Source organism: Onychostoma macrolepis, chromosome 08, assembly GCF_012432095.1.
Source record: "Onychostoma macrolepis isolate SWU-2019 chromosome 08, ASM1243209v1, whole genome shotgun sequence".
Lineage (NCBI taxonomy): Eukaryota > Metazoa > Chordata > Actinopteri > Cypriniformes > Cyprinidae > Onychostoma > Onychostoma macrolepis.
This window is the reverse complement of record NC_081162.1, coordinates 1,827,948-1,851,998: the sequence shown is the minus strand read 5'-3', so window position 1 is coordinate 1,851,998 and position 24,051 is coordinate 1,827,948. Positions and strand designations below refer to the sequence as shown.

General features: G+C 39.0%; 1 protein-coding gene across 1 annotated transcript in view; it reads right to left on the bottom strand.

Annotated features, from left to right (window-relative positions):
- Positions 1-512: 512 nt before the first annotated feature.
- The window catches only part of brpf1 (bromodomain and PHD finger containing, 1), a 36,139-nt gene continuing 12,600 nt past the window's right edge, over positions 513-24,051 (bottom strand). The window contains exons 5-16 of the mRNA XM_058784796.1: positions 23,517-24,031; positions 22,211-22,379; positions 21,997-22,128; positions 18,589-18,717; positions 17,150-17,513; positions 14,971-15,273; positions 13,535-13,807; positions 10,522-10,669; positions 9,031-9,164; positions 8,820-8,935; positions 5,881-6,035; positions 513-1,294 (exon numbers count right to left, since the gene is read on the bottom strand). Of these exons, the coding sequence (XP_058640779.1) occupies positions 1,111-1,294; positions 5,881-6,035; positions 8,820-8,935; positions 9,031-9,164; positions 10,522-10,669; positions 13,535-13,807; positions 14,971-15,273; positions 17,150-17,513; positions 18,589-18,717; positions 21,997-22,128; positions 22,211-22,379; positions 23,517-24,031 (2,622 nt within the window). The 3' untranslated portion in view covers positions 513-1,110. The remainder of the gene's footprint in view (positions 1,295-5,880; positions 6,036-8,819; positions 8,936-9,030; positions 9,165-10,521; positions 10,670-13,534; positions 13,808-14,970; positions 15,274-17,149; positions 17,514-18,588; positions 18,718-21,996; positions 22,129-22,210; positions 22,380-23,516; positions 24,032-24,051) is intronic.

Genomic DNA, 24,051 nt, shown 5'->3' with positions numbered 1-24,051 from the left:
AAATCACTACGTTTTAGTCAAATGCAATAACAGCAACTAGCATTTTCAGAAAAAAGAACATCCGCTTCGAAATGAATGGAAAACCACATCCTACTAATCACCAATGATGGTTTGGTTAAGTAACAGAGATTACTCAAGTTTGAGTTCTCCCATTTCACACCCATTTCTACTCAGATTCTTGTTCATTTGCCAAAAACAAGAACAAAACAAACAAAAACTAAGAAACAGATGTACAAGGATCAAAATTCTTGACTAGGTATGAAAATATATTTTAATGTGCATTATTTTTACCCCTTGGTTGTTATTGTTTGCAATGGATTATTAAATCTAACTTCCAAAGCAAATGCTATATTAACCTAATGTTGGTTTGTGCTATCATACTTTTCATGTTTCGTTTTCTTTTTTGTACATTGTAAGTGTTGTTACAGACACGATATGTACATGTGTAAGTCTTGTAAGTGTTTTGAGAAAGTGTAATAAAAATATTTTGAAAAAATAAAAAGAAACAGATGTACAAAACTCAAACCTTTTTTATTAAAGTCTATCGCATGTATTATTTATATATATACTGTATAAAAGTTCTACAGAACTGGCACATGGTCAGACAACAGTTAGTCATGGATTCGTTCATTCGTTCTTAAAGAACACGAGAGAAATATACACAACAAACACCGACGGATACACCGTTTCACCAGATGAGGGTGTGTGCGGGTGACTTCATGGGGAGATGAGGATTGTTTGGAAGAACAAATAAATACATCACGTTTCACTTGTGCATGTTCTGCATAAAAGTGTAGCATGCTTTTCACGTCAGCCTCATCTGCCAGCATTCACATGGATTCTCGCACGCACACACATCACACGGCGCGCTTTAGAATCGTGATTGTGTTTTATTTTTGCTGTCGTAAGCAGAGGTCTGACAGAGAGTGTGTTCATCGAATCGGGAATACTGGCTGTAGTGTGAGGTAAACGGACTGTGTATCTACAGCCACATCTAACATTAAACACACGTCTGACGCGCCAGTCTTTAACACCGGGCCCGAAGCGCTTTAGCACCAGAGTAGAGGGTATCGGAGTGTGTTTCACTGTCTGGAGTCATGTAAACCGTGCTCAGTCGCTGTCGCTCGTGTCGCTGCTGGGGTCGCCCTGGACTTTGTTGCGGTGCTGCATGGCGCGGTGATACGCCACCTGGACAGACTTCCTGATGTTCGACTTCCGGCCTTCCAGCATCTTCTCTTTGTCCAGATCCTGATTGACGCCCAGAGGAACCAGTTTGGAGCGCGGCAGCCATTGCCTGCAAACAAAGTTTCTCATAGTCAGTATGTTGTAGGTTGTGGATCCATCAGAATAAAGTGTTAGAAGATATTAAGCAGACAGTCTACTAATACTCTAATGACTGCTAGTTGCAAACTTACTTGAGATGGGCACAAATAAATCAAAATGTATTTAAAATACAAAACACTATGAGAAAATGTATTTAAACACAAATACAGTCTTTTGAAAATACACAAAATACACACTTCATCGCTCTGACGTGTCAATAACTCTTGCCCACTAAAAGCTCCACGACAATATATACAGAAAAATAATATAGAAAAAGTTCAACTGATTTACACTTTATATCATCGCCATCATATTGTCATATCGCTATAGCAAGCAGTAATGCTTACATTTTAATGACATCACATTTGACTAGCTAGTTGATAAAACCAAAATCTGACCAAAAAAAAAACAAAAACTAATTTTTATACCCAAGTTTCTGAGTTGTGCAGGCCATAAACTCTAAACATGGTGGAGGAGAAAACAGTTGCTGCTGGGACAGGAATGCTTCTTTCCTCACAAAAGCAAGATCACCTTGTTTTAATGTTGAAGTCATGTACATTGTAGTGCAATAACTATTTCAAGCATTTTGTATGGTTTATACACAGCAAAACAGCATGTATTTGACTGAAAATCCAGAATCATCAACAAGCAAACTATATATATAGCTCTGTGAATAATGATGTACAGGTGCATCTCAATAAATTAGAATGTCGTGGAAAAGTTCATTTATTTCTGTAATTCAACTCAAATTGTGAAACTCGTGTATTAAATAAATTCAATGCACACAGACTGAAGTAGTTTAAGTCTTTGGTTCTTTTAATTGTGATGATTTAGGCTCACATTTAACAAAAACCCACCAATTTACTATCTCAACAAATTAGAATATGCCAATCAGCTAATCAACTCAAAACACCTGCAAAGGTTTCCTGAGCTTTCAAAATGGTCTCAGTTTGGTTTACTAGGCTACACAATCATGGGAAGACTGCTGATCTGACAGTTGTCCAGAAGACAATCATTGACACCCTTCACGAGGAGGGTAAGCCACAAACATTCATTCACAGAGTGCTGTATCCAAGCATGTTAACAGAAAGTTGAGTGGAAGGAAAAAGCATGGAAGAAAAAGATGCACAACCAACCGAGAGAACCGCAGCCTTATGAGGATTGTCAAGCAAAATCGATTCAAGAATTTGGGTGAACTTCACAAGGAATGGACTGAGGCTGGGGTCAAGGCATCAAGAGCCACCACACACAGACGTGTCGAGGAATTTGGCTACAGTTGTCGATTCCTCTTGTTAAGCCACTCCTGAACCACAGACAACGCCAGAGGCGTCTTACCTGGGCTAAGGAGAAGAATAACTGGACTGTTGCCCAGTGGTCCAAAGTCCTCTTTTCAGATGAGAGCAAGTTTTGTATTTCATTTGGAAACCAAGGTCCTAGAGTCTGGAGGAAGGGTGGAGAAGCTCATAGCCCAAGTTGCTTGAAGTCCAGTGTTAAGTTTCCACAGTCTGTGATGATTTGGGGTGCAATGTCATCTGCTGGTGTTGGTCCATTGTGTTTTTTGAAAACCAAAGTCACTGCACCGTTTACCAAGACATTTTGGAGCACTTCATGCTTCCTTCTGCTGACCAGCTTTTTAAAGATGCTGATTTCATTTTCCAGCAGGATTTGGCACCTGCCCACACTGCCAAAAGCACCAAAAGCTGGTTAAATGACCATGGTGTTGGTGTGCTTGACTGGCCAGCAAACTCACCAGACCTGAAGCCTATAGAGAATCTATGGGGTATTGTCAAGAGGAAAATGAGAAACAAGAGACCAAAAAATGCAGATGAGCTGAAGGCCACTGTCAAAGAAACCTGGGCTTCCATACCACCTCAGCAGTGCCACAAACTGATCACCTCCATGCCACGCTGAATTGAGGCAGTAATTAAAGCAAAAGGAGCCCCTACCAAGTATTGAGTACATGTACAGTAAATTAACATACTTTCGAGAAGGCCAACAATTTACTAAAAATATGAAGTATTCTAATTTGTTGAGAGTGAATTGGTGGGTTTTTGTTAAATGTGAGCTAAAATCATCACAATTAAAAGAACCAAAGACTTAAACTACTTCAGTCTGTGTGCATTGAATTTATTTAATACACGAGTTTCACAATTTGAGTTGAATTACTGAAATAAATGAACTTTTCCACGACATTCTAATTTATTGAGATGCACCTGTAGTTGTCAACAAATGGGATGCTACATTTTATTCAAAATTAAATATCTACGATTTTGGCTTCAATAAGATTTTCCCAGGAAACCTGGCGTCCTCCACGACTCCTATTCTTTCCAACAGCAAAGCACTTGAATACAACATGCTTGTAATCAGGACTTCTGAAATTAGAAGTAGGACATTTTGATAGCACACGAAGGCAGTATTATTCCTTATTTCCTTTCAGTCATACAGCTGCAGCTCGCACGCATGAAAGCCGTATGTCTGAACTAGATATAGGAAACCAGCAGCAGTCTAATAAAGAGGTTGATTGGCAAAAAGTATTTTATGTATTTTGAAAATGCAAAAATACTAAGATTAAATGTATTTAAATACAAAATAGTATTTACTAGTAAATACTGCCCATCCCTGCTTGTACTGTTAGTAGAATGTCTAAAGTGGACTATCAAAATAAAGTGTTACCAGATAACGATATTAGCGTCCACACCAGTGAACAATATCGTCTGTTTATTCTCAGCGTACGCTCATCCGCCGCTTTAATTCTCCAGCTCGTTACAGCAGGATGGATTCTGATTGGCTGTCAATGTTTGTATCGTTCATCAGTTCTGAAAGTGATTCCAACGATATCGTTTCTCTGTGCCTTTATCGTTATAGCTGCGGTGGGGACTCTGCTATTCTTTAATATTGAGAACGATTTTTAGAACTATATCTTTATACTTATCGTCCTTGGTGTGAACGGGCCTTTAGCGTATTTTTCTCATCCACATGTTCTTTCAGTTCATTTCCTCTGGCCTATTTCTCTGTGTTTGCTGCACAGGATGTTCAGAGATGCTGACAGGGTTACATCGCTCTCATGAGAAGGTCAAAGTGGATCAACATCAACTAGCATTATAGAGCCTCTTGTAATGACAAAGATCATTATGATGTTTTGTAATGAATATTAAGCACATTAACATTAACCACCACCTACATTTATCACGATGCTTCAGGAAAGCCCCAGTCCTACAGTAATGATTATCATTAGGAATAATCACCACTAAAATGCTGGAAAATGACCAAACCCCACCTCAAAACTAGAACTTTAAGACACTCTACAGTAATGAGAATGATGGGGCATTACAGCAAAATCTGCTTAGTTGTGAAATATATGAGAATGATGCATTTCTAGGTTTTTGAATGACAGCGTAAGAGTTAAGATTCAGAGATCAAAGGCATAAACCGCATGCTGAAAAAAATATCCGTCACATCTGTCAGCTCGGTGGAAAAACTACCAGCAGAGGTTTCTACGACCGTAAGTCTGGAAGATTCCTCACATCACAGCAGCGACATCAAAACATGAGGAAGAAAATCAGTGTTTTCTCAATTCTGTGACACGGTGCACTTTCCACCGGCACAGGATGCAAAAACAGATAACTCAAAAATCATGTTTTTATTGTGTTTCATTGTGTTAGTTAGCTGTATTTTTTTAGTTATTTTTAACCTAATCAAAATAACCCAACTGCAGTTTGATAGAGATTAACTGCAATGCACAATGAAATAACATGATTTCTGATAATTGTTAAATTATCTGTTTTTGCAAATGAACTCTTCATATACTTTCTGATAAAAAATAATGCAAAACAGTCTCCTCTCAACTCACCTGACTTACAGGAACTCAAGTCAAACAAAAAATAACCTTAGCAAATATTTGCAATATATTTTTATAGGTTTGTGGTCGGTAAGATTTTTGGAATGTTTTGAGTGTCTTGTGCACACCAAGGCTGCATAAAATAATCTTGTCAAATGTTACAGTGTAAAACAGCTGTTTTCTATGTGAATATCTGTTAAACTGTCATTCATTTCTGTGATGCGCAGCTGTATTTTCAGCATCATTACTCCAGTCTTCAGCGTCACATGATCTTCAGAAATCATTCTAATATGCTGATTTGCTGCTCGAGAAAAATTTCAGATTATCATCAATGTTGAAAACAGTTGTGCTGCACAATATTTTTGTGGAAACCGTGATGCATTTTACTTTTCAGGATTCACAGATAAACAGAAAGTTCAAAAGAACAGCATTTAATTGAAACCGAAATCAAATGTCTTTACTGGCACTTTTGACCAATTTAATATGTCCCCGATCAATAAAAGTATTAATTTCTTCAAAAAACGAACAAAAGTCTAACTGAGCACAAACCTTTGAATGATAGTCTAATTAAGATTTCTCACTTTTGACACACACACACACACACACACCTCTGAGCAAAGACACCTACTCATTTGTGTGTGTTTGTGTGCATAGTTACAGCAAGCTGTCTCTCTCCTAGGAGCAAAAAGAAGGAGGAAGAATAGGAGTGCGTGACTAACCAGGTCCTCTTGTTGTCGAAGAAGAGCACGAGGAAGAGATGTTCCCTTGCCTCCTGCGTCATCTGCTCTCCTAGCTTCAGCACCTCGGCAGGAGGGACGGGAATCGGGACGCCCCGGTGGAACACGCCCTCCCGCGGCATCTTGGGATCAATGATCTGTGGGAAGGATATCACACGTCTCAAAATGAGAAGAGAGGACTGAAGCGGCCCCTGCTGGACACACACAGCAACTTCAGTTTTCACAGGAACTCCACATGCTGCAGTTACATCCCTTTTATTATTTTGGGTTATTTATTGTTCCACAGTGTTACTTAAAGTGCTTTGAGTGCCTGCACATCAATCCCTTCACTGCTGCTCTACTGTCAACTTAGAACGGATACTTCTAACATCACAGTAACATATTACTTCAAAACAAATGGCAATGGAAAAACAACATTTATTGTGCTCTATCAAAATGTGTTTTTTGGAAAAAACATCAAATACTTTTTTTTGGACTATTTGTGTTTTTTTTTGATCAACTTCTCTTTACTACAAAATTACAGCAAAAAATAAATAAATAAAAGAGAATGAACAACAGGAAGTGTAGGAGAAGATTTTACAGACAGAGGAAGATCATTCCAAAGCCTTGGACCAGCAACAGAAAAGGCCCGATCATATAATAAACATATAATAGCACTTCATAATGAATCCTGTACCATAAAGGAAGCCAGCGTAATTTGATAAGCACAGGAGTAATATGCTCTCTCTTCTTGGTTCCCGTTAAAAGCCTAGCCGCAGAATTCTGCAGCTGCAGGCGAGAGAGAGAGGCCTGACTCACACCCAGATACAATGCATTACAATAATCCAAATGAGATGACACAAAAGCATGCACAACTTTCTCCAAATCCTCCAAAGAAAGGATAGACTTCAACTTAGATAGAGATCTAAGATGGAAAAAACTATTTTTAACTACAGCATTAATTTGAAGATCAAATTTGACACCAAGGTTTTTCACTCTAGAAAGAGTTTTCCCAGGAAGTAACCCCAGGCAGTTCTCATTCAGTTGGAGAAAATTGTTAGCTAACCAACACTTAACCTCAGCCAAACAATCATACAGAGACTGAATGGATAAATTATCCTTGCATTTCAATGGCAAATAAATTTGTCATCAGCATACAAATGATAATGAATGCCATGTTTTTCAAAAATTGTTCCTAGAGGGAGCATATAAAGGGAGAACAAAACCGGTCCCAGGATTGAACCCTGAGGAACCCCACACATGAGAGGGGCAACAGATGAAGAGTAATTCCCTAGACTGACTGAAAAAGTCCTATCTTTTAAATATGAGGAAAACCATTCTAAGGCTAAACCCTGAATGCCAACATGGTCTCTCAAGGCGATCAATGAGTATCTTATGGTCAACTGTGTCAAATTCTGCGGTAAGATCTAAAAGTAACAGAACAACACAACTTCCAGAATCAGCACCACGTAGAATATCATTAGTAACCCTCAAAAGAGCTGACTCCGTACTATAGCCAGCTCTAAACCCTGACTGAAATCTATCCAAAATGATGTTGTTCTTCACCAAAAAATCATTAAGCTGTGCATACACTATCTTCTCCAGTATCTTTGATATATAAAAGGCAATTTTGAAATGGGATGAAAATTATTCATATCAGAGGAGTCTAAACCAGCTTTTTTAAGAAGGGGCTGGATAACTGCATGTTTAAAACTAGGTGGAACAACACCAAATGTCAAGCTACTATTCATAATAGTTAAAATGCATGTCCCAATAGAATTAACCACCTCTTTAAATAAAAAAGAAGGAATCACATCACAGGGAGACCTAGTGGGCTTCATGTGTGCAATTATTTCTTTGACCCGTGGAAGAGAGACAGGCGTAAAACAGGTCAATTGATTTTGAAGCACAGAGGGTACAATAAAATCATTAGTAATAGAAGAAATCTGGGATCTAATTCCAGCACTCTTATCAATGAAAAAGTTTAAAAACTTTTGCCGTATTGACCCGAATATAAGACGACCCTGATTATAAGACGAACCCCCTTTTTCAAGATGTACCTTTTGGAAAAGGCTTTTTGAAAACCAAATCTTGTGTTTTATTAAGAATTAAATTATATTCATATTGCATATTTTTTTCCTATTTTAATTTTTGTTTTGAATGTATGGTAAATACTGGTAGAATGTACCAATCACATTTAAGATATACACTTTTTGATATATCATAAAAATAACAGGTAACCCATCTGATTTATTTAACAATTAGGCTATCCATCTCATAGAAGCCTAGCAAAATATCATTATCAGTAGAAGTGAAATCTTATTGTAGTCTTCAAATCTGGGTACTGTCTTATGTTTTAAAATCACTTACAGAGGAAGTTTGTTCTCATCAGGCTAACATGACAGTCGTGCCGCTGTAAGCTTTTCTTTTTCTTTTGTTTTCACTCACGATCTTCTAACATTATTACAACACACATGTATTACGTATTTCTTGGCACACTCGTTTTATGTGAATTTGGTGTCATCTATTGTTGTGGGTGTATTATTGACGTCAAAGTCTATAGTTCTAAGAAAAAAACATTGTCTTATATTTGGGTCAATATGGCAGTTTTTCATTTATTTTAATGTTTTTATTTTATTTCAGTTATTTATTTTTTATTTAAATTGTTTTCGTCTTTACAAAATTTACAAAAATAACCTTGGTCTGGAGCACAAACAGAGGGCTTTCCATTTCATATAGTGATTGAAACATCAAATGTGTTCCTGAGTCTAACCCTCTCAAAATTATGGAGCAGGCCACTTATTATTTATTTTATTCTTCAAAACGTCTGCTGCTTTACACTTCTTTTTGGAATGAAACATGACCCTCACATTGCAGCACTTGCCTCACGGCCCGCTTTAGGTGTAGCTTTCACGGACAAGAGCATGCAGTGTGACACTCACCAGAGCGGGGTATGATGGGTATCCTCTGCACTTGGCCCACACCAGAACCAGAGCGTCCAGAGAGCTGTAGTCATCTGAACTCATCCAGCATCCAGAGCGGCCCCGGCTCCGAACCACTGCACACACACACACACACACACACACACACACACAGGTCAGGCCACGGACAGAACGCATGCGGGCCGGTCTGAAGCGTGTCTGCTGCACTCACAGTGAGACACTCCTCGGGATCCTCCCATGGAGTAGGAGTCGTTCTCCGTGCCAGACGTTTCCTCGCTGCTGTCCTCCTGAAAGGCCGAGCGCGAGAACGAGGCTTTCCCACGGCCCTGTTTAGAAGGAGTGGTGCTGCGGAGAGAAAAACAACAGCGCTACATGACACTGGCATCCCTCTCGTGCAGGACTGACATCATTCACACATCAACCGACTCTCTCCAAACAGATCAGCAGGTGCTTGTTCATCACTGCACTGTGAACTCTGTGTGGGAGTTAAACGCTTCACATTACACATTCATAAGGACTGCTGCTGATTTAAAATCAAGCAACACAGTGAATCCTTCACCAGCATTTAGCAGCAGTGTGTGTGTGTGTGTGTGTGTGTGTGTGAGAGAGTGTGAGTGCGTTTTTGTGACATATGAGGACATAAATGTGTATAATGACAAGGATATGACAGGTATTAAAAGGAGAAGGTGACTTATGAGGACATTACCCCATGTCCCCACTTTTCAAAACGCTTATAAATCATACAGGATTAGTTTTTTTGAGAAAGTAAAAATGCAGAAAGTTTCCTGTAAGGCAGGGTTGGACAATTAATTTTTCCAAGGGGCCACATGATAAACTTGGGCGGTTGCAGAGGGCCGGACCAGTACACTTAACTCAGTTCTGCCCAATATATTTTATATCTCTCTATAAATGGAACATTACAATCATACAATGAAAATGTGGAGCACACAATTATACCACTAGCTACCCTGCAAACAAGCCTGCACTGGCCCTTTACAGGCTCCCAGCGCAGGGCCCCTGAGAATTTGCTCATTGGCAAAACGTTGGGCCCTCAGCACTGGCCCTGCACCGGCAGCCCTCACTCAGCCTCCAGGAAGCCTAAGGCGCTGCTTTATTGAAAATAATCAAGTTTGAAGTCACCGTTATGGAGGCAAGCGCTTGCTTTAGTTGGGCTCTTGACCCTTGACTTTTTAACTTAAGTTTTTCTGTGGCTGCTGTAACTGTGTGTTTCTGAAACACATTTGTTGTAGCAAAAGTTGCAAGACGACAAGCTGATCTGGTGATTCAGTCATCATACAGTGGCCTGATTCCCTGATCTCTGAGGACAGTATTTAGATTTAATTATTTCACATTATAGTAGCCCTAGAATACAACTGCATGAAATTTTGTCCTGTATTAGTATTTAGAATTTTTTTAAGTCATTATGCAGAAGTTATTTGGACAGGATCATGTAGACTCGCACAGATATCAAGATTCAGCATATGAACCTCAACAATGGTGACAGTCAACAAAATATTCAGATCAAATCTGAACATCACAAAACAAGCTTTTCGTTGACAGCCGTCTCCTGTAAGGGGTAGGTTTAGGTGTAGTGTTGGTGTAGGGCAATAGCACATACAGTAAGTACAGTATAAAAACCATTACGCATATGGGATGTGCCTACTTTTCACAAAAACAAACGTGTGTGTGTGTGTGTGTGTACCTGGTCCTGTCGGATGCGGCGCTGCTGCTGCTGCTGCTGGTGGACTCTGAGTCGGAGCTGGAGCGTGGCAGACTGCGCTCGTTCCTGTACACCAGGAAACTCTCAGTTTTCGGCTGACTGCTTCCACCAAAACCATTACTGTGAAGATCTGAGAGGAGCACAGCATGAAAAGAAACTCAGTTACACTGACACGTCTGCTGGAGCTCAACTGATCACAAACCATGAGTTTCTCCAGATGTCTGTTCACAAACGGCAACAAGCTCCACTTTTGTGGTACTTCGCTTTATGTTAAGTCAAATTTATCTGCATAGCACTTTTCACAATTCACAGCTTTATATAAAACAAACAAACACGTTATCAACATCTCCATGCCTTAGTCACATTTATCAGATTAGAGCTGTGCAAAAATATAGTTTACATTGAGACTATATATGACTGGAGCACAAAAGCAGTCATAAGCAGCTCAGCTATATTTGTAGCAAGAGCCAACAATACAATGTATGGCTCAAAATTATCCATTTTTCTTTTATGCCAAAAATTATTAGGATATTAAGATCATGTTCCATGAAGATATTTTGTAAAATTTCTTAACGTAAATGTATCAAAATTTAATTTTTGATTAGTAATATGCATTGCTAAGAACTTCATTTGGACAACTTTAAAGGTGATTTTTTCAATATTTCAATTTTTTTGCACGCTCAGATTCCAGATTTTCAAATAGTTGTATCTCAGACAAATATTGTCCTATTGACACTTAAGACTGGTTTTGTCATCCAGGGTCACATATAAACAAATCAAGCAGTTGAGATTTGCTTTATAGTTCACTGATGTGACGCACTGCATGTATTCAGGTGATATTGAAAATGATGAAACCTGTGAGGTCTTGTTCTAATGATTACAATCTGACAAGCTTAATTACTCTCTAGTAATGTGCATCACTGACACGGCTGACTGATGTAAATGACAGGAGGAAAATTCCAGTCATACGTCCTTTCTGAGCCTAAACAGCCGCTGTACAGAAAACAGCTGCATGATCCACAGTTCTTGTTTTCCACTGAAAAAGTAAATGACACTGGGGTGGGTAAATAGTGATTTCTTTTTGGTGAACCAGGCTTTGTTTTTCATTCAAGCACTTGTCCTGGTGTCTTCACGAGTCTTCTGATGGTGGGGATTTCCCAGCATTCAAGCCTCTTTACAGAAAACATCTGACTCACAGAGAAGTGTGGGAGTTTCCTCATAGTCAGCGTGTGAATATGAGCATTTGACAAGCATCCAGTTAAAACAGCAGGATTCAATGAAGAACCGCAGAAGTCTCTCAGCAGCAAAACAAACACAGAATTGTGCCGAGCCGAGGATGTCACTTCACCGCCTCCAGTCACATCTGCCAATGCATTATCTGCAGCATTACTGAATGCATGCTCGTATGAACACAGATCCAAGATAAGGGGCAAAAACTGCACAGTTAAACTAAATTGATTACAACAGTCATGCTTAAAGTGAAATGTGAAAATGAATGAAAAGGGTCAATTGCAGCATTACATTTAGATCTGCTCACGTTGCATTCAAAGATTTCTTTTTTAACAACCTTCTTTAGCATTGAGCATTACATAAGTCACATGTATGTGTTGAGCGCATTAATGCAACGGCCAATCAGAGGCGTTCAGATTAGTCAGCAGTGAAGGAATCCGCTGTGCTGCACTTTGTTGTTTATAATATGAGTAGGACATTCGTTTGGCAGTGTAGAGATCGTCAGTGATTATAACGGGAGATTCTGCAAACATATTCTGCATATAATTTATATCCAGTTTGAATAATCATTTTGGTTTTCATGCTACTGAAATAGCCAATGTGATGTTTTGATTTTCTAATGCATTAAAAAGCACTAAACTAATTCATGTTCGGATTGTTTTGCCTGAGTAGCCTAAGAATATGGCACAAAAATGGTTTGTATGCTCTTATTTAACAATAATCATTACAATAGCTAAATCAATAATCGACAGTAACGATTTATCTTAATAATACAGCCCCGGCTTGTAATGAGTTCCTGTTAGTTGTTTTAAAAATTTATATACCGTATACATATACTTCTGGGCAAAAATTGTAGTTTTTAAAAATATTTAAACTTCTTATTCTAACATAAAAGGTCTTTAAAGTTGTGTTTTGGGTCATTATGCTTTGGCACAGTATCTGTCAAACGAACTCAGACTGAAAGCACAATATGCTTCATCTCTTCATCAAGTCTTCATCTTCATCACTGCGTTTCAAAGCGAAGCGCACACTTCGTTCAGACGATCAGCTCGTGATCCGGTGTTTTCCGCGTCTCAGAACGGCTCCGTTCTCAGTGAATTCTTATTTGTTTGTCTTCCTAAAACAGCAGCGTGAATGTAATTTAGACTGGGACAGTATATCACAAATAAAAAGAGGGTTGAGTCCCCTTTAAAGTTCAGCTGCAAGTCAATTCACTGACTTTTTTCTGAATTAACTTTTCTTAGTTAAGAAACATGGGTTGGAGCTCCTAATTTTGAACTCTCAAAGTGCATTAGCATAATTTAACTTTAAAATGTACAAAATGTAATTTTTTTTTCTAATTCTTCATTTGACTTTAAGTATCTCAATAAATATCGAATAATGGACTTCATATTGTGATATTATCTTGAGATTTTGATATCGTTACATCCCTACCCGTCTGTAATGTCACCTGGTCTTTACATGAAACTTGCCCTCACAAAGTCATATTCATTAAATATCCAGAAGTACTTTTTAAAAATACTCACATCTAATTAAATGTGGCCGACGTTATCCATTATTTCTGGATGCTGTGTATAAAATGCTTAGCAAAGTAATGGTAATGAGCAACATGCCATCATCAGACTATTGGTGACGCTCTGTGTGAGGAGTGCTGTTTGAGTCTCCTCCTATGTAGAGTCATCTGAATGTGTCACTTATTAGGCTGCATGTCAGTCATGATGCTTCCTTAGAGGGGTGCTTCTGTGAGCGTGTGGAACAGACGTACCCAGGATGAGGTGATCGTGCTCGCTGTCGGACTCGGAGCTGGAGCTGGACTGGGGACTGTGGGGTCTCTTGCGGGACGAGGTGAGCGAGGGGAGCTGTGGAGGGCCTATTGGACTGGACCCCAGCACCCCGGGCCCATGCAGCGCCTCTCGGTTCTTAGGGGGTCGACCCGGGCGCTTGGGAGGCCCGGCAGCTTTAGGGTTCTTCTTGGAGAAGAGGACAGAGGTACGCCGGCCGACCTCAGGGGCCAGAGCAGAAGATGATGTGCTCAGATCTACAGAGAGAAAGAAAAGCCCAAATGTGACCCTGGAGCACAAAAGCAGTCATAAGCAGCTCAGGTATATTTGTAGCAATAGCCAACAATACATTGTATGGGTCAAAATTATAAAAACATTTTATGCCAAAAATCATTAGGATATTACGTAAAGATCATGTTCTATGAAGATATTTTTTAAGATATATATCAAAATTGTATTTTTGATTAGTAATGGAAAGATGATTTATTTTTCTATAATTTAAAAAAGAATTACCCTTATGACTGGTTTTGTGGTCCTGAGTCACAAATATGTGTCCATTTAAAAATAATGAGTTTTTGAGGATGACTGAATTAAAATGTAAAATACTGAGAGTAAACGGTGTGGTAGCTATTAAAGTGGCAAAGACCTGACGAAGACCTTGTTTGGGTCAAATGGCATAATATATTAAAGCTTTTTTAATAGCAGATCAAACAGTATGCTTTTTTTTTTTCTTTTCTTTTAGTTACCGATGTGGACCAACAGTAACTGGTGTATCCTCCTGCACAGTTCAATCCAACACTACACAAATCAGCTTTTTGTGGCCAATTATATTATTTCATTAATTTCTATGGTCATTTCAAGTTTAATGGGAGCTTCCTTAATTTACAAAGAAATAACACTATACCTTTTAATTGAGATGTGCCACCTATGAACAGAAGCATACTGTCTAGTGCTGAACTATTCCCACCAACATTATGTTCATATGTTAAAATATTAGGTTGACATATATATATATAAATAATAATACTAGTAACCTGGTTTGTGTGGTCATGAAAGTCTTCATATTTTACTTTATATCCAAAGTTTATTGGATGCTGTAATGTACTAGTCTAGATGAACAAAATGATATTCAAATATAGCATAAAAAGAATGAAAAAGCATCTAGATCCTAGATTTTCTGAAGAAAATATGAAGAGTGTTTGGCCGTGTTGAGTATTACTGTGATATTCTGTTCGCTATGGTTTGGGTCCCTCCTTTAATGCAATTTATTGAACCTGTTTTATTCTCCACCGGGGAAAATCTCAAGTCACCTCTCCTCAACAAGCTGCATGATCTGAGGCATCACAAAAAAACTGGATGAGTTGCATGACACTCAGTGTTATCTGGGGCTGGTTTAAAGCTGTCTGTGGTGTTTTCTGACCTTTCCCACCGATCTCGTGGCTGCTGCTCTCTCCTTCATCGTGCCGGTTTCCCCCCGAGCCGTGATGCACGAGGACCGAGCCGCGCTCCAGCGACAGGCCCGACTCGAGGTTGCCCATGCCACAGATGCCCTCGCGCTGGTGTGCCAGCTTCCGCTTCAGTACAGTCATCTCTTTCTTCAGGGCTTTAGCTCGCCGCGACTGACCGATGCTGTGCTTCCCTGACATGACATCAATGTAGTGCGCCTCCAGGATCTGCAGCTGCTCCTCTACGGGCAAACGCCGCCGATTCTCCACCAGGAAATCTGTCAGAGAAGACCACACCAGAACATTCACTTTACATGTAAAAAGGTGCAAAACACGACCTCACACCGTTATTTGTCTTTTCAGAAAAACGTCAGTGAAGCGAGCTGCTTAACCTTTAGAAAACCACTAGACTGATCATCTCATTGATGCATTTATTCATTTATTTATTTTCTGAGATCTACAATATCTGCAATCCTATTACCAAAATTTGAAATGTGTCTGAAAACAGTGCACAACCTCGATTTAATATGTTTTACTACAAAAAGTAGTTAGACTGTCTCAAAACTACGACTGTGCATGATTTTAATTGTTGGGGCTAGACTAAGGATGTCAACAATTAATCGACAATCGAGATGTAATCGATTAAAGCTAATGACGGTCGATTAAGCAGTTTAATTTTGGGCTAGGTCTTTGAGTAAATAATTCAATAATGCACAAATTACGCTTTTAACGTGATCCAAACTTTAAAAGTACACTGAAATAGAAACAATACAAAGTCCTTCAACATGGAAAGCAATGGAAATTTAGTAACTAAGTCATGTTTAATTGTCATTTCTCCAGATAGGCTACTTGTTTCATATCAGGCTCCGCGCTTTGGGACACGAGCATGACATAAGCCTATACAGTATATTAATTCATTCCTACAACCTGTTAATTCGTTCCTATGACTTATTAATTCATTCCCAAAATAATAAAACATGGACCATGGGCACAAATTTTTCAAGTCGTAGGAACTAATTCTTAAATCACGGCCACAAAATCTTTTATTTCCCATTAAGTCTGACTGAAGCCCGTGTCTTTTTCTCTTTCTCTCTTCCCCATTACACACTGCAGCCATTAAAATAGTTTTGGTTTTTAATGGCAAAGTGGTTTTATTTATTTTAGTTTCTTTATTAAGTTAATTTAGAAATATGTTTGGAACTTTTTTTGTTTGTTAAATTCAAGTTTTTTTTACGCCGGCAGACATTGCGTTGAAATGTTTGATCAATTTATCCTTCTAAAAAACATCACGGCTTGCCTAAAATAAAATCTATAGATATAAAACACTTCAAGCATATCACAATATTAGTTTAAATGTTTAACCTAGATAAATGTGCAATATTAGATGCATATCAATTGTTTGTGCGGAGAGTGGAAGCTGAAGCGCGCTTTGCAGGACATGGAGGCACCAGCGCAATCACTTGCATTCATATATTCCTAGATAGCTACATTATTACCTGAAGCTCCTTTTTGGCTGACGTCAAAATCGTAATTGCACAATGTGCAAAATGCAGGATTTAATGTTAAATATTTTCCCAAGTTTAGCAGGTCTGCACTCAGTCACACACACCTTTAACCACGGTTTTCGGTTCGGTTCTGATGGCTTATGATTTCCGATTTAAAATGCTATTTAAAAAATAAATTAAAAAACTCCAGTACACTTCTGTACACTGTAGAAAAACATAGATGAACACGTCTACTTTAATTTTTTTTGAGAGAAGTATTATTTTTATGGACTGGAAGCCAGAGGGCGCCCTCGCACAGAAAATCCACATATGCTTCACAGAAGTAATAGAATGCTCCAGGAAATCCCTAATATGGACAAAAGCCTCCAGAAACGCTTTGAATGATGAAACATTAAGACAATAAACACTCGACAGTGACAATATGAAGTTTATCTGTGTTCTTCAAAGCCATCTCGGGTATTTTCATAATGCATTACTTATCGACCTTTTTTACAGTACAGAATATATTTTCTGCCTCTGCCTAATGGTTCATTCGATTAATTGATTGTCCATTTAAATGATAATCGATACTGGGAATGATCGAAAGTTGACATCCCTAGGCTGGACAGTTAAATGCTAGTGTAGTTTTATGTTAGTATAACATACTCACCGTCATCAATGAGTGATGCTGATCTCTCTCGGTCTCTGTCTTTGTCTCTTTCTCGATCTCTCTCTCGTTCGTGCGGTGAATCCGGGCTTGGCTCTCGAGGAAGATGCATGCCCGTCTCGTAATCGAATCCGATTCTCTCTGCCTGTCTGCGAGCTTGCCGTAAAACAGCGCCACCTGCTTCTCGCAATCGTAGCGCAGCACGGTAGAAAACAGTGTCTTTGGCGTTGTACTTCAAACAGTTGTTGACAATCAACAGAAAGTCACCCTCGAAAGCTTCGAAGCTGAGATAGCGATGCGACTCTAAACACTTCCACATGGTCTGGAAATCCATTGGCCGCTCGATGTGGTCCAGGTAATCTGGGACCTGGAGAAGACAACACAACCACATTCACAGTAATATCTGAAATATTTAGAGAACTACATTCAATTTAATTCAATTCAAGTATATTTGTATAGCACTTTTCATGATACAAATCGCTGCAAAGCAGCTTTACAGAAAATTTAAGTTTCTATTTTCAAGTTTCTACATATATTTAGTTGTAGCTTATCAGTGGTGACTGTGTCAAGTTGATGTCCATATGGCAGAAATGTACAGTAAAATTTCATGCAGTTAGTTAATGACGTAATCAAACAGACGGTGAACACTATTAACAGGGCGGCACCAGAGTATTTTGAATGCAGGTGCTGAGGAGGTGCTAGATGATTGAAGGGGAGCTGGGCAATTAATAGTAAATATGACTAAAACAGGTTATTATTTTTCATATGGATAATAAAATCACCCAGTCGATCTTGTAACATTTTATTACACGGTTATTTGACTCATCACCTTTTTTTTTTTTTTGGCCGTTCACTCTGACGTTAATTTAGATGAATATGCGCTGTGCAGGCACATATGTCAACTGTTTCAGTCTCCGTGAAATTCAGCGCATCACAACAATGAACCAGCTCATAGACATAAGAAATGAATAAATCTAGGCCTATAGAAAGCTTGAAATGTAGGCTATACTATTATATGAACCAATTAAAATAAAAACAAATAGTCTTTAATTATGTAGTCTGTATGAAAAGGTGCATTTCTCTATTAATTGCACGTCCATTACTGTGGAGATGGCGAGTCTATTGACTGAATGCTTATACTTTAGCACCATTCCAGCAACCACAGCTATATTCATGGTGAGAAACAAGCGGAAAATAGAAAAAAAAAATGAATGAATAAATAGATAATTAAACTACATAAAACAACAAATAAAAAACAAACAAAAAAGAAAAATTGAAAAGGTTTTTAAAGAAATCAAAAAAAAAAAAAAAAACTAAATCTGGCTAAAACTTATTTTTATAACAAATAACTGAAAAGTAAAATATCCTAGAGGAGTTCAAGACACCTCTGTAAGGGCCGTGTGTGTGTGTGTGTGTGTGTGTGTGTGTGTGTGTGTGTGTACCTCATTTAAAGGTACAGGCTCAGTGAAGAAGTTATTGGTGTCCCGCTCCTGCAGTTGTTCCAGTGTGCTTCGCAACAACACCAGCAATGGAGTCAACTGCATCTCTAACACCACCTCCTGCATCTTGATCTGAACAAACACAGAAACACACGTCAGTCAAAATTAGTGCTGGGCGGTCTACCGGATCATACCGAATACCGGTGTTTATTTTTCTTATGATATGAATTTTTAAAATACCACAATATGTCGTTTAAACAACGTTTGGAACGCGACACTGTTTGAGAGAGGTTTCTTTCACTGTTGCGCTGTGGCGAGGACACAGCTGGATGTGCTACTAAGCGTGAAAATCTGAAACTGAAGTTGCAGAACTAGTAGAACGTGATGACACAGAAGAACTTATCCACAATATCCACTGACCGCCACAAATATCCACCTGCCCCTGCCATCAGCTCCCACGTCTCTCACACACGAGCGCGACTTCAGCACTAGATTTAGCAACTTTTAGACTTTTTTAGCAGCTTTTTTTTTTTTTTCATAGAATATACATACTGACAAACCTAGCGACTTTTCTGGATAAACCTTAGCTATGGTTCAGTTGGAAGATGTCTCCAGTGCTGCCCCGCGAGCGTGAGATCTGACTCCCGGCGCAGTGTCGCGTCTCTCGGCGTCTGTTCTGTGCAGTGAGCGGCACATTCAGCTGGCCGTACCGCAGCAGACTCAAGCAATTTCCAAGCACCTGCCGTTAACTGACTGTTTGGAATTATAAATATGAGCACTGTTAATATTGTGCACTTTTTTGTTTGTTGTTTTTTTAGTTTGTTACTCAGACGCAGGCAGTGCGCTGATTGAGACAAAAAAGTAATATAGCCAAAACCACCGCACAGCCGCTCTTTAGTGTAGATGCATGTAGTTGATTTTATCAGACGATGTCGCAACTATAAATCAGAGTGACTCCTGGTTAACATGTATTAATGGGTCGCGTTTAGTCACTATTTAGTGTGGAATTTTTCTACAATATTCACTCATCATGACAGTAAAATAGGGCAGTATTTCCTCTCTCAATCAGTAGAAAATGTGGTTAACACCCAGTCATGCATGAAAAAAATAAATACCGTCATATACCGTGAAACCGGTATCATTTTTTAAAATACCGTGATATAAATTTTTCAGCACTAGTCAAAATAACACCGAACGCAAGTGAAATTATACAACAAATACTAAGCGTAAGCGTGTCACTAGATGCTTCGTCGTTCATTCAAAATACTGCGGAAAGAGAGAACATCAACGCAGAGATGTTTACATCAAAATTGAAATCATACAGAACACATATTTATCGCATTCTCTTTAGGGACATCTATCAGCGCTGCACTCGAGTCTCGCACAAGAGAGCCGCATGTTTAGAAAGCCTTGTGAAAGTTCAACTTTTAAAAACATATCTCGAGACTTTATTGCGGTTTTTCCCATCCCACTGCATCTCATGAAAAATTCTCTTTGTGATTGGTTTTCGGTCCTTTGTAATAAACAATACATACATGATGCTGTTTTGATTCTAATTGTTTAAGCAAGTTAATTAATTACATATGGTTTATAAACATTATGCACTTTTTCAAAAGGTAGTCGTATTATTTTATTGCTTTGAAGAAACGTGCATTAGTAATATTTTGCTTGATGCGCCCTCTTGTGGCCTCAGGAGAGAAGCCAAAAGCTTTTTTTCCCCCCTAACTGAAATTATGCCTTTTAAATGTGAATATAATTCGAATAATACAAAATTCGAATTTAGTTTTTCAGCCATTTTGACAGCCCTCATAGACATTGAGGGGGCTAGTCCCCCCAATAATTAGAAATAGAAAAGCTAAACCTTTTTCTTAAATATTGACAATTCGAGAGAGAGATCGCGTGTATGCACGTCTCTCTTTACAATGAGTGAGATTACTTCAAAATCAGCGATTTTATCCTCATTACTGGAAAATATATGTAAATAAATATAATGTAGCGAATATTTAAACTGTTATTAATAGAAGTCACAAGGCAGCGTTGACAAGTTTCTTTGCTCCTGGATGTGTGAGCTGCACGATCTCCGATATATGTGTGTGTGTGTGTGTGTGTGTGTGTGTGTGTGAGTAAGCAGCACATTAACATAGAACAGCAAGTCTCTAATGCACACCAGCATAGATGTGTGTACTCAGGGCTCGCAAAATTTCAAAATCCCTGGTAGCCCTTCGGGCAGATACTCTTCAGATTTTGGTAGCCCGAAAATTAATTTGACTAGCCCAAATTAAATTTTTTTTTATTATTATTTTTTTTTTAAATATAGAAAATCAGATAGGAGTTTAAATGTCAAATCAAAAATATCTTCAATACACAAATATCAACAAATATGAAAGAAGGAATCTTATTTCATTATTTACAGGGTATCTGCAGAATTTTTAAAAATAAATTTAAGGCAATTTATGACCCATTTTAAGAGCTGCACGAGTAAAATGAACACAGAATGAGGGGGGTTGGACAATGTCTATGGTAACATACAGTATTGAGCCATAAAATTACATGATTTACAGTTCAGATACAGGTTTCCACAAAAACAAAAATCTTATACAACAGCATTTCAGGCTATAGACCATTTTTATGAAAAGGGATAAATCAAGCATATAAATTATGTTAATTTAAAGTGTATAAATATTACTGTCTTAATTGTTTAAATTTTTAGAAGGCATATTAACTTTTCTCATTTACAACTCTGTGTTTGCTGCGTAAAAAGTTGATATCTGCATTGATCTGACCATAAACAGCAAGAAAGGCTTATTGTAAATGCAGATTGCAGATAAATGCTTTAGGAGCGCTGAAATACTGCGGTTTCCCCGGAAACGCTGTACACAAAGCAGCTCCGCGCTCATAAACGCTGCTTTATCAGGAATTATAGGTAATATGAAATTAAAATGCCAACGACACATTTCTGAGGACAGTCGGTTCCCTTCAGATACATTCACATAAAGACAGCTCATATTTATTCAATGACATCATTGCCTTTTGAAGTTTAATCCTGCCGTATCGACTCTTGTCTTTCCGTCCCCAACTGTAAGACCTCTACAAATTATAATTAAGACATTTCTTATACCATTTAACGTATTTAAAACTTTTTATGGCCTTAAGTTTGATACAACTCACTTTCAGAGTTTTTAAGGACCCGCGGGAGGTCTGTGTTTAAGGAGCCCGTCGGGCAGGCACTGATATGTTTTGGTAGCCCGACTGGAAAACACAACAGCCCCGGGACGTCGGGCTAGCGATTTTGCGAGCCCTGGTACTGTAGGAGCTGGACGACGTATGATGACATGTAACGCTATAGTAGCGCTGTACCATTTCTTAGGGGTAGGTGAAGGGGTATAAAATAGAATTGGGATTGGGCCTTACAGTCTCTCTCTTGAGTTTCTCTCTCTTGCGGATGAGCTCCACCAGCAGTCGGGCTCGCTCCAGGTCGTGACGGAGTCTCTGCCACGCTTTAAGCTGCTCCTTCAGCATCGAGTGTTTCTCCTGGCCGTCCCTCTGTTCAAACAAACAAACAAACATAGCATCAGTGAGAAGCTCCTGCTCATGTTTCTCCTGGCGAATCGTCCTGTGTACAGACCGTGGCGGGGAGCGGCTCAGCGTTGCGCTGGGACTGCAGGTGCGTCTGGAGACGGCGCAGGAGCGGAACGCCGTTGCGGCTCTGCCTCTTCAGCGTCCAGTAGCTGTGTAGCCTCTGCATGAACTGACTCTTCCTCTGCACCGTCAGGTTACTGGTGATCTTACTCAACCTAAAGCAGGAGACACCACACGCTCGGTCACACTGAAGCTCCTGGAGTGCTCAGAGCGCTTTGCACATTTCATCTGACCATTACATTTCCTAAAGAACCATTAAACATTTGAAGTTACACTGCCGTTCAAAAGTTTGGGATCAGTAAGATTTTTTATGTTTTTAAAGAAGTTTCTTATGCTCATCAAGGCTCTATCTATTTGATCAAAAATACAGAAAAAAAATAATAATTTTGTGAAATATTATTGCAATTTATAATAACAGTTTTCTATTTTAATATACTTTAAAATATTATTTATTCCTGTGAAGCAAAGCTGAATTTTCAGCATCATTACTCCAGTCTTCAGTGTCACATGATCCTTCAGAAATCACTCTGATATGCTGATTTATTATCAATGTTGGAAACAGTTTTTGCTGCTTCATATTTTTTGGAACCTATGATACTTTTTTCCAGATTCTTTGATAAATAAAATGTTAAAAAAAAGAGTTTTTTTTTTTTTTCAAAATAGCAATTTTGTGTTACAATATGCACTACTATTCAAAAGTTTGGGGTCAGTAATTTATTTATTTATTTTTTTAAAGAAATTAATAATTTTATTCAGGAAGGATGTTTTAAATGGATAAAAAAACGAAAGTAAAGATTTACACTGTTAAAAAAACTGCTGTTCTTTTTAACTTTTTATTAATCAAAGAATCAAAACAAAAACTATCACAGGTTACAAAGCAATACTAAGCAGCACAACAGTTGCAACACTGATAATAAATCAGCATATCAGAGTGATTTCTGAAGGATTGTGAGACACTGAAGACTGGAGTAATGATGCTGAAAATACAGCTTTGCTTCACAGGAATAAATATTTTAAAGGATATTAAAATAGGAAACCGATATTAGAAATTGCAATAATATTTCACAGTATTACTGTTTTTTTCAGTATTTTTGATCAAATAAATGCAGCATAAGAGACTGCATTAAAAATGTAACTGATCCAAAAGCTTTGAACGGCAGTGTACAACAAACCTGTTCATTCTTTGATTTCACTTGAAATAAACGGTGTTATTACTCAAAGTTAGAGCAGCATTACATTATAGGGCTGATTTATTAATATTATTTTGGGATCAAAGCAAATATCTTGCATACTTGTGCGGTGGAATGCATGGCACTGACACCACCGGCGCGGCCGCTCTCCTCTCGGCCAGGATCTTTCTGGCCCTCTTCATCTTCAGCCGTGACTTGGCTTTGGCCCTCTTGGCGCGCTCTGAGCTCCAGCCTTTCCCGTCTTCCTCGCCACCCGCCACGTCCTCCTCATCCTCCGCCTCGCCCTCGCTTTGGGAGGAGCCTACGCTGGCCCCGCCCACACCCCCCAGGGGCCGGGCGGAGCCAGGCGGCGTGTGGATGTCGCAGTAGGCCGTTTTGCGCACGCTAAATGAAGTCCCGTTAGCGCTGGTCTCGCGCACCGGCTCCATCTTCATGTAGAGGCCGGCCTGCTGAGCGCAGGTGACGTGGAAGGCGGTGTAGCAGTTGGCTTTGTGGCACTGGATGCAGGCGCCAGAGCCGCGCTGTTTACAGATGTAGCAGGTCAGCTTCCAGCGGGCAGGAGGGATGTGCTCGATGCTGTCGATGGGCTCCAGGAAGACCGTATTAGCAAAACACACCTGTCAGGAAAGCAGGAAAT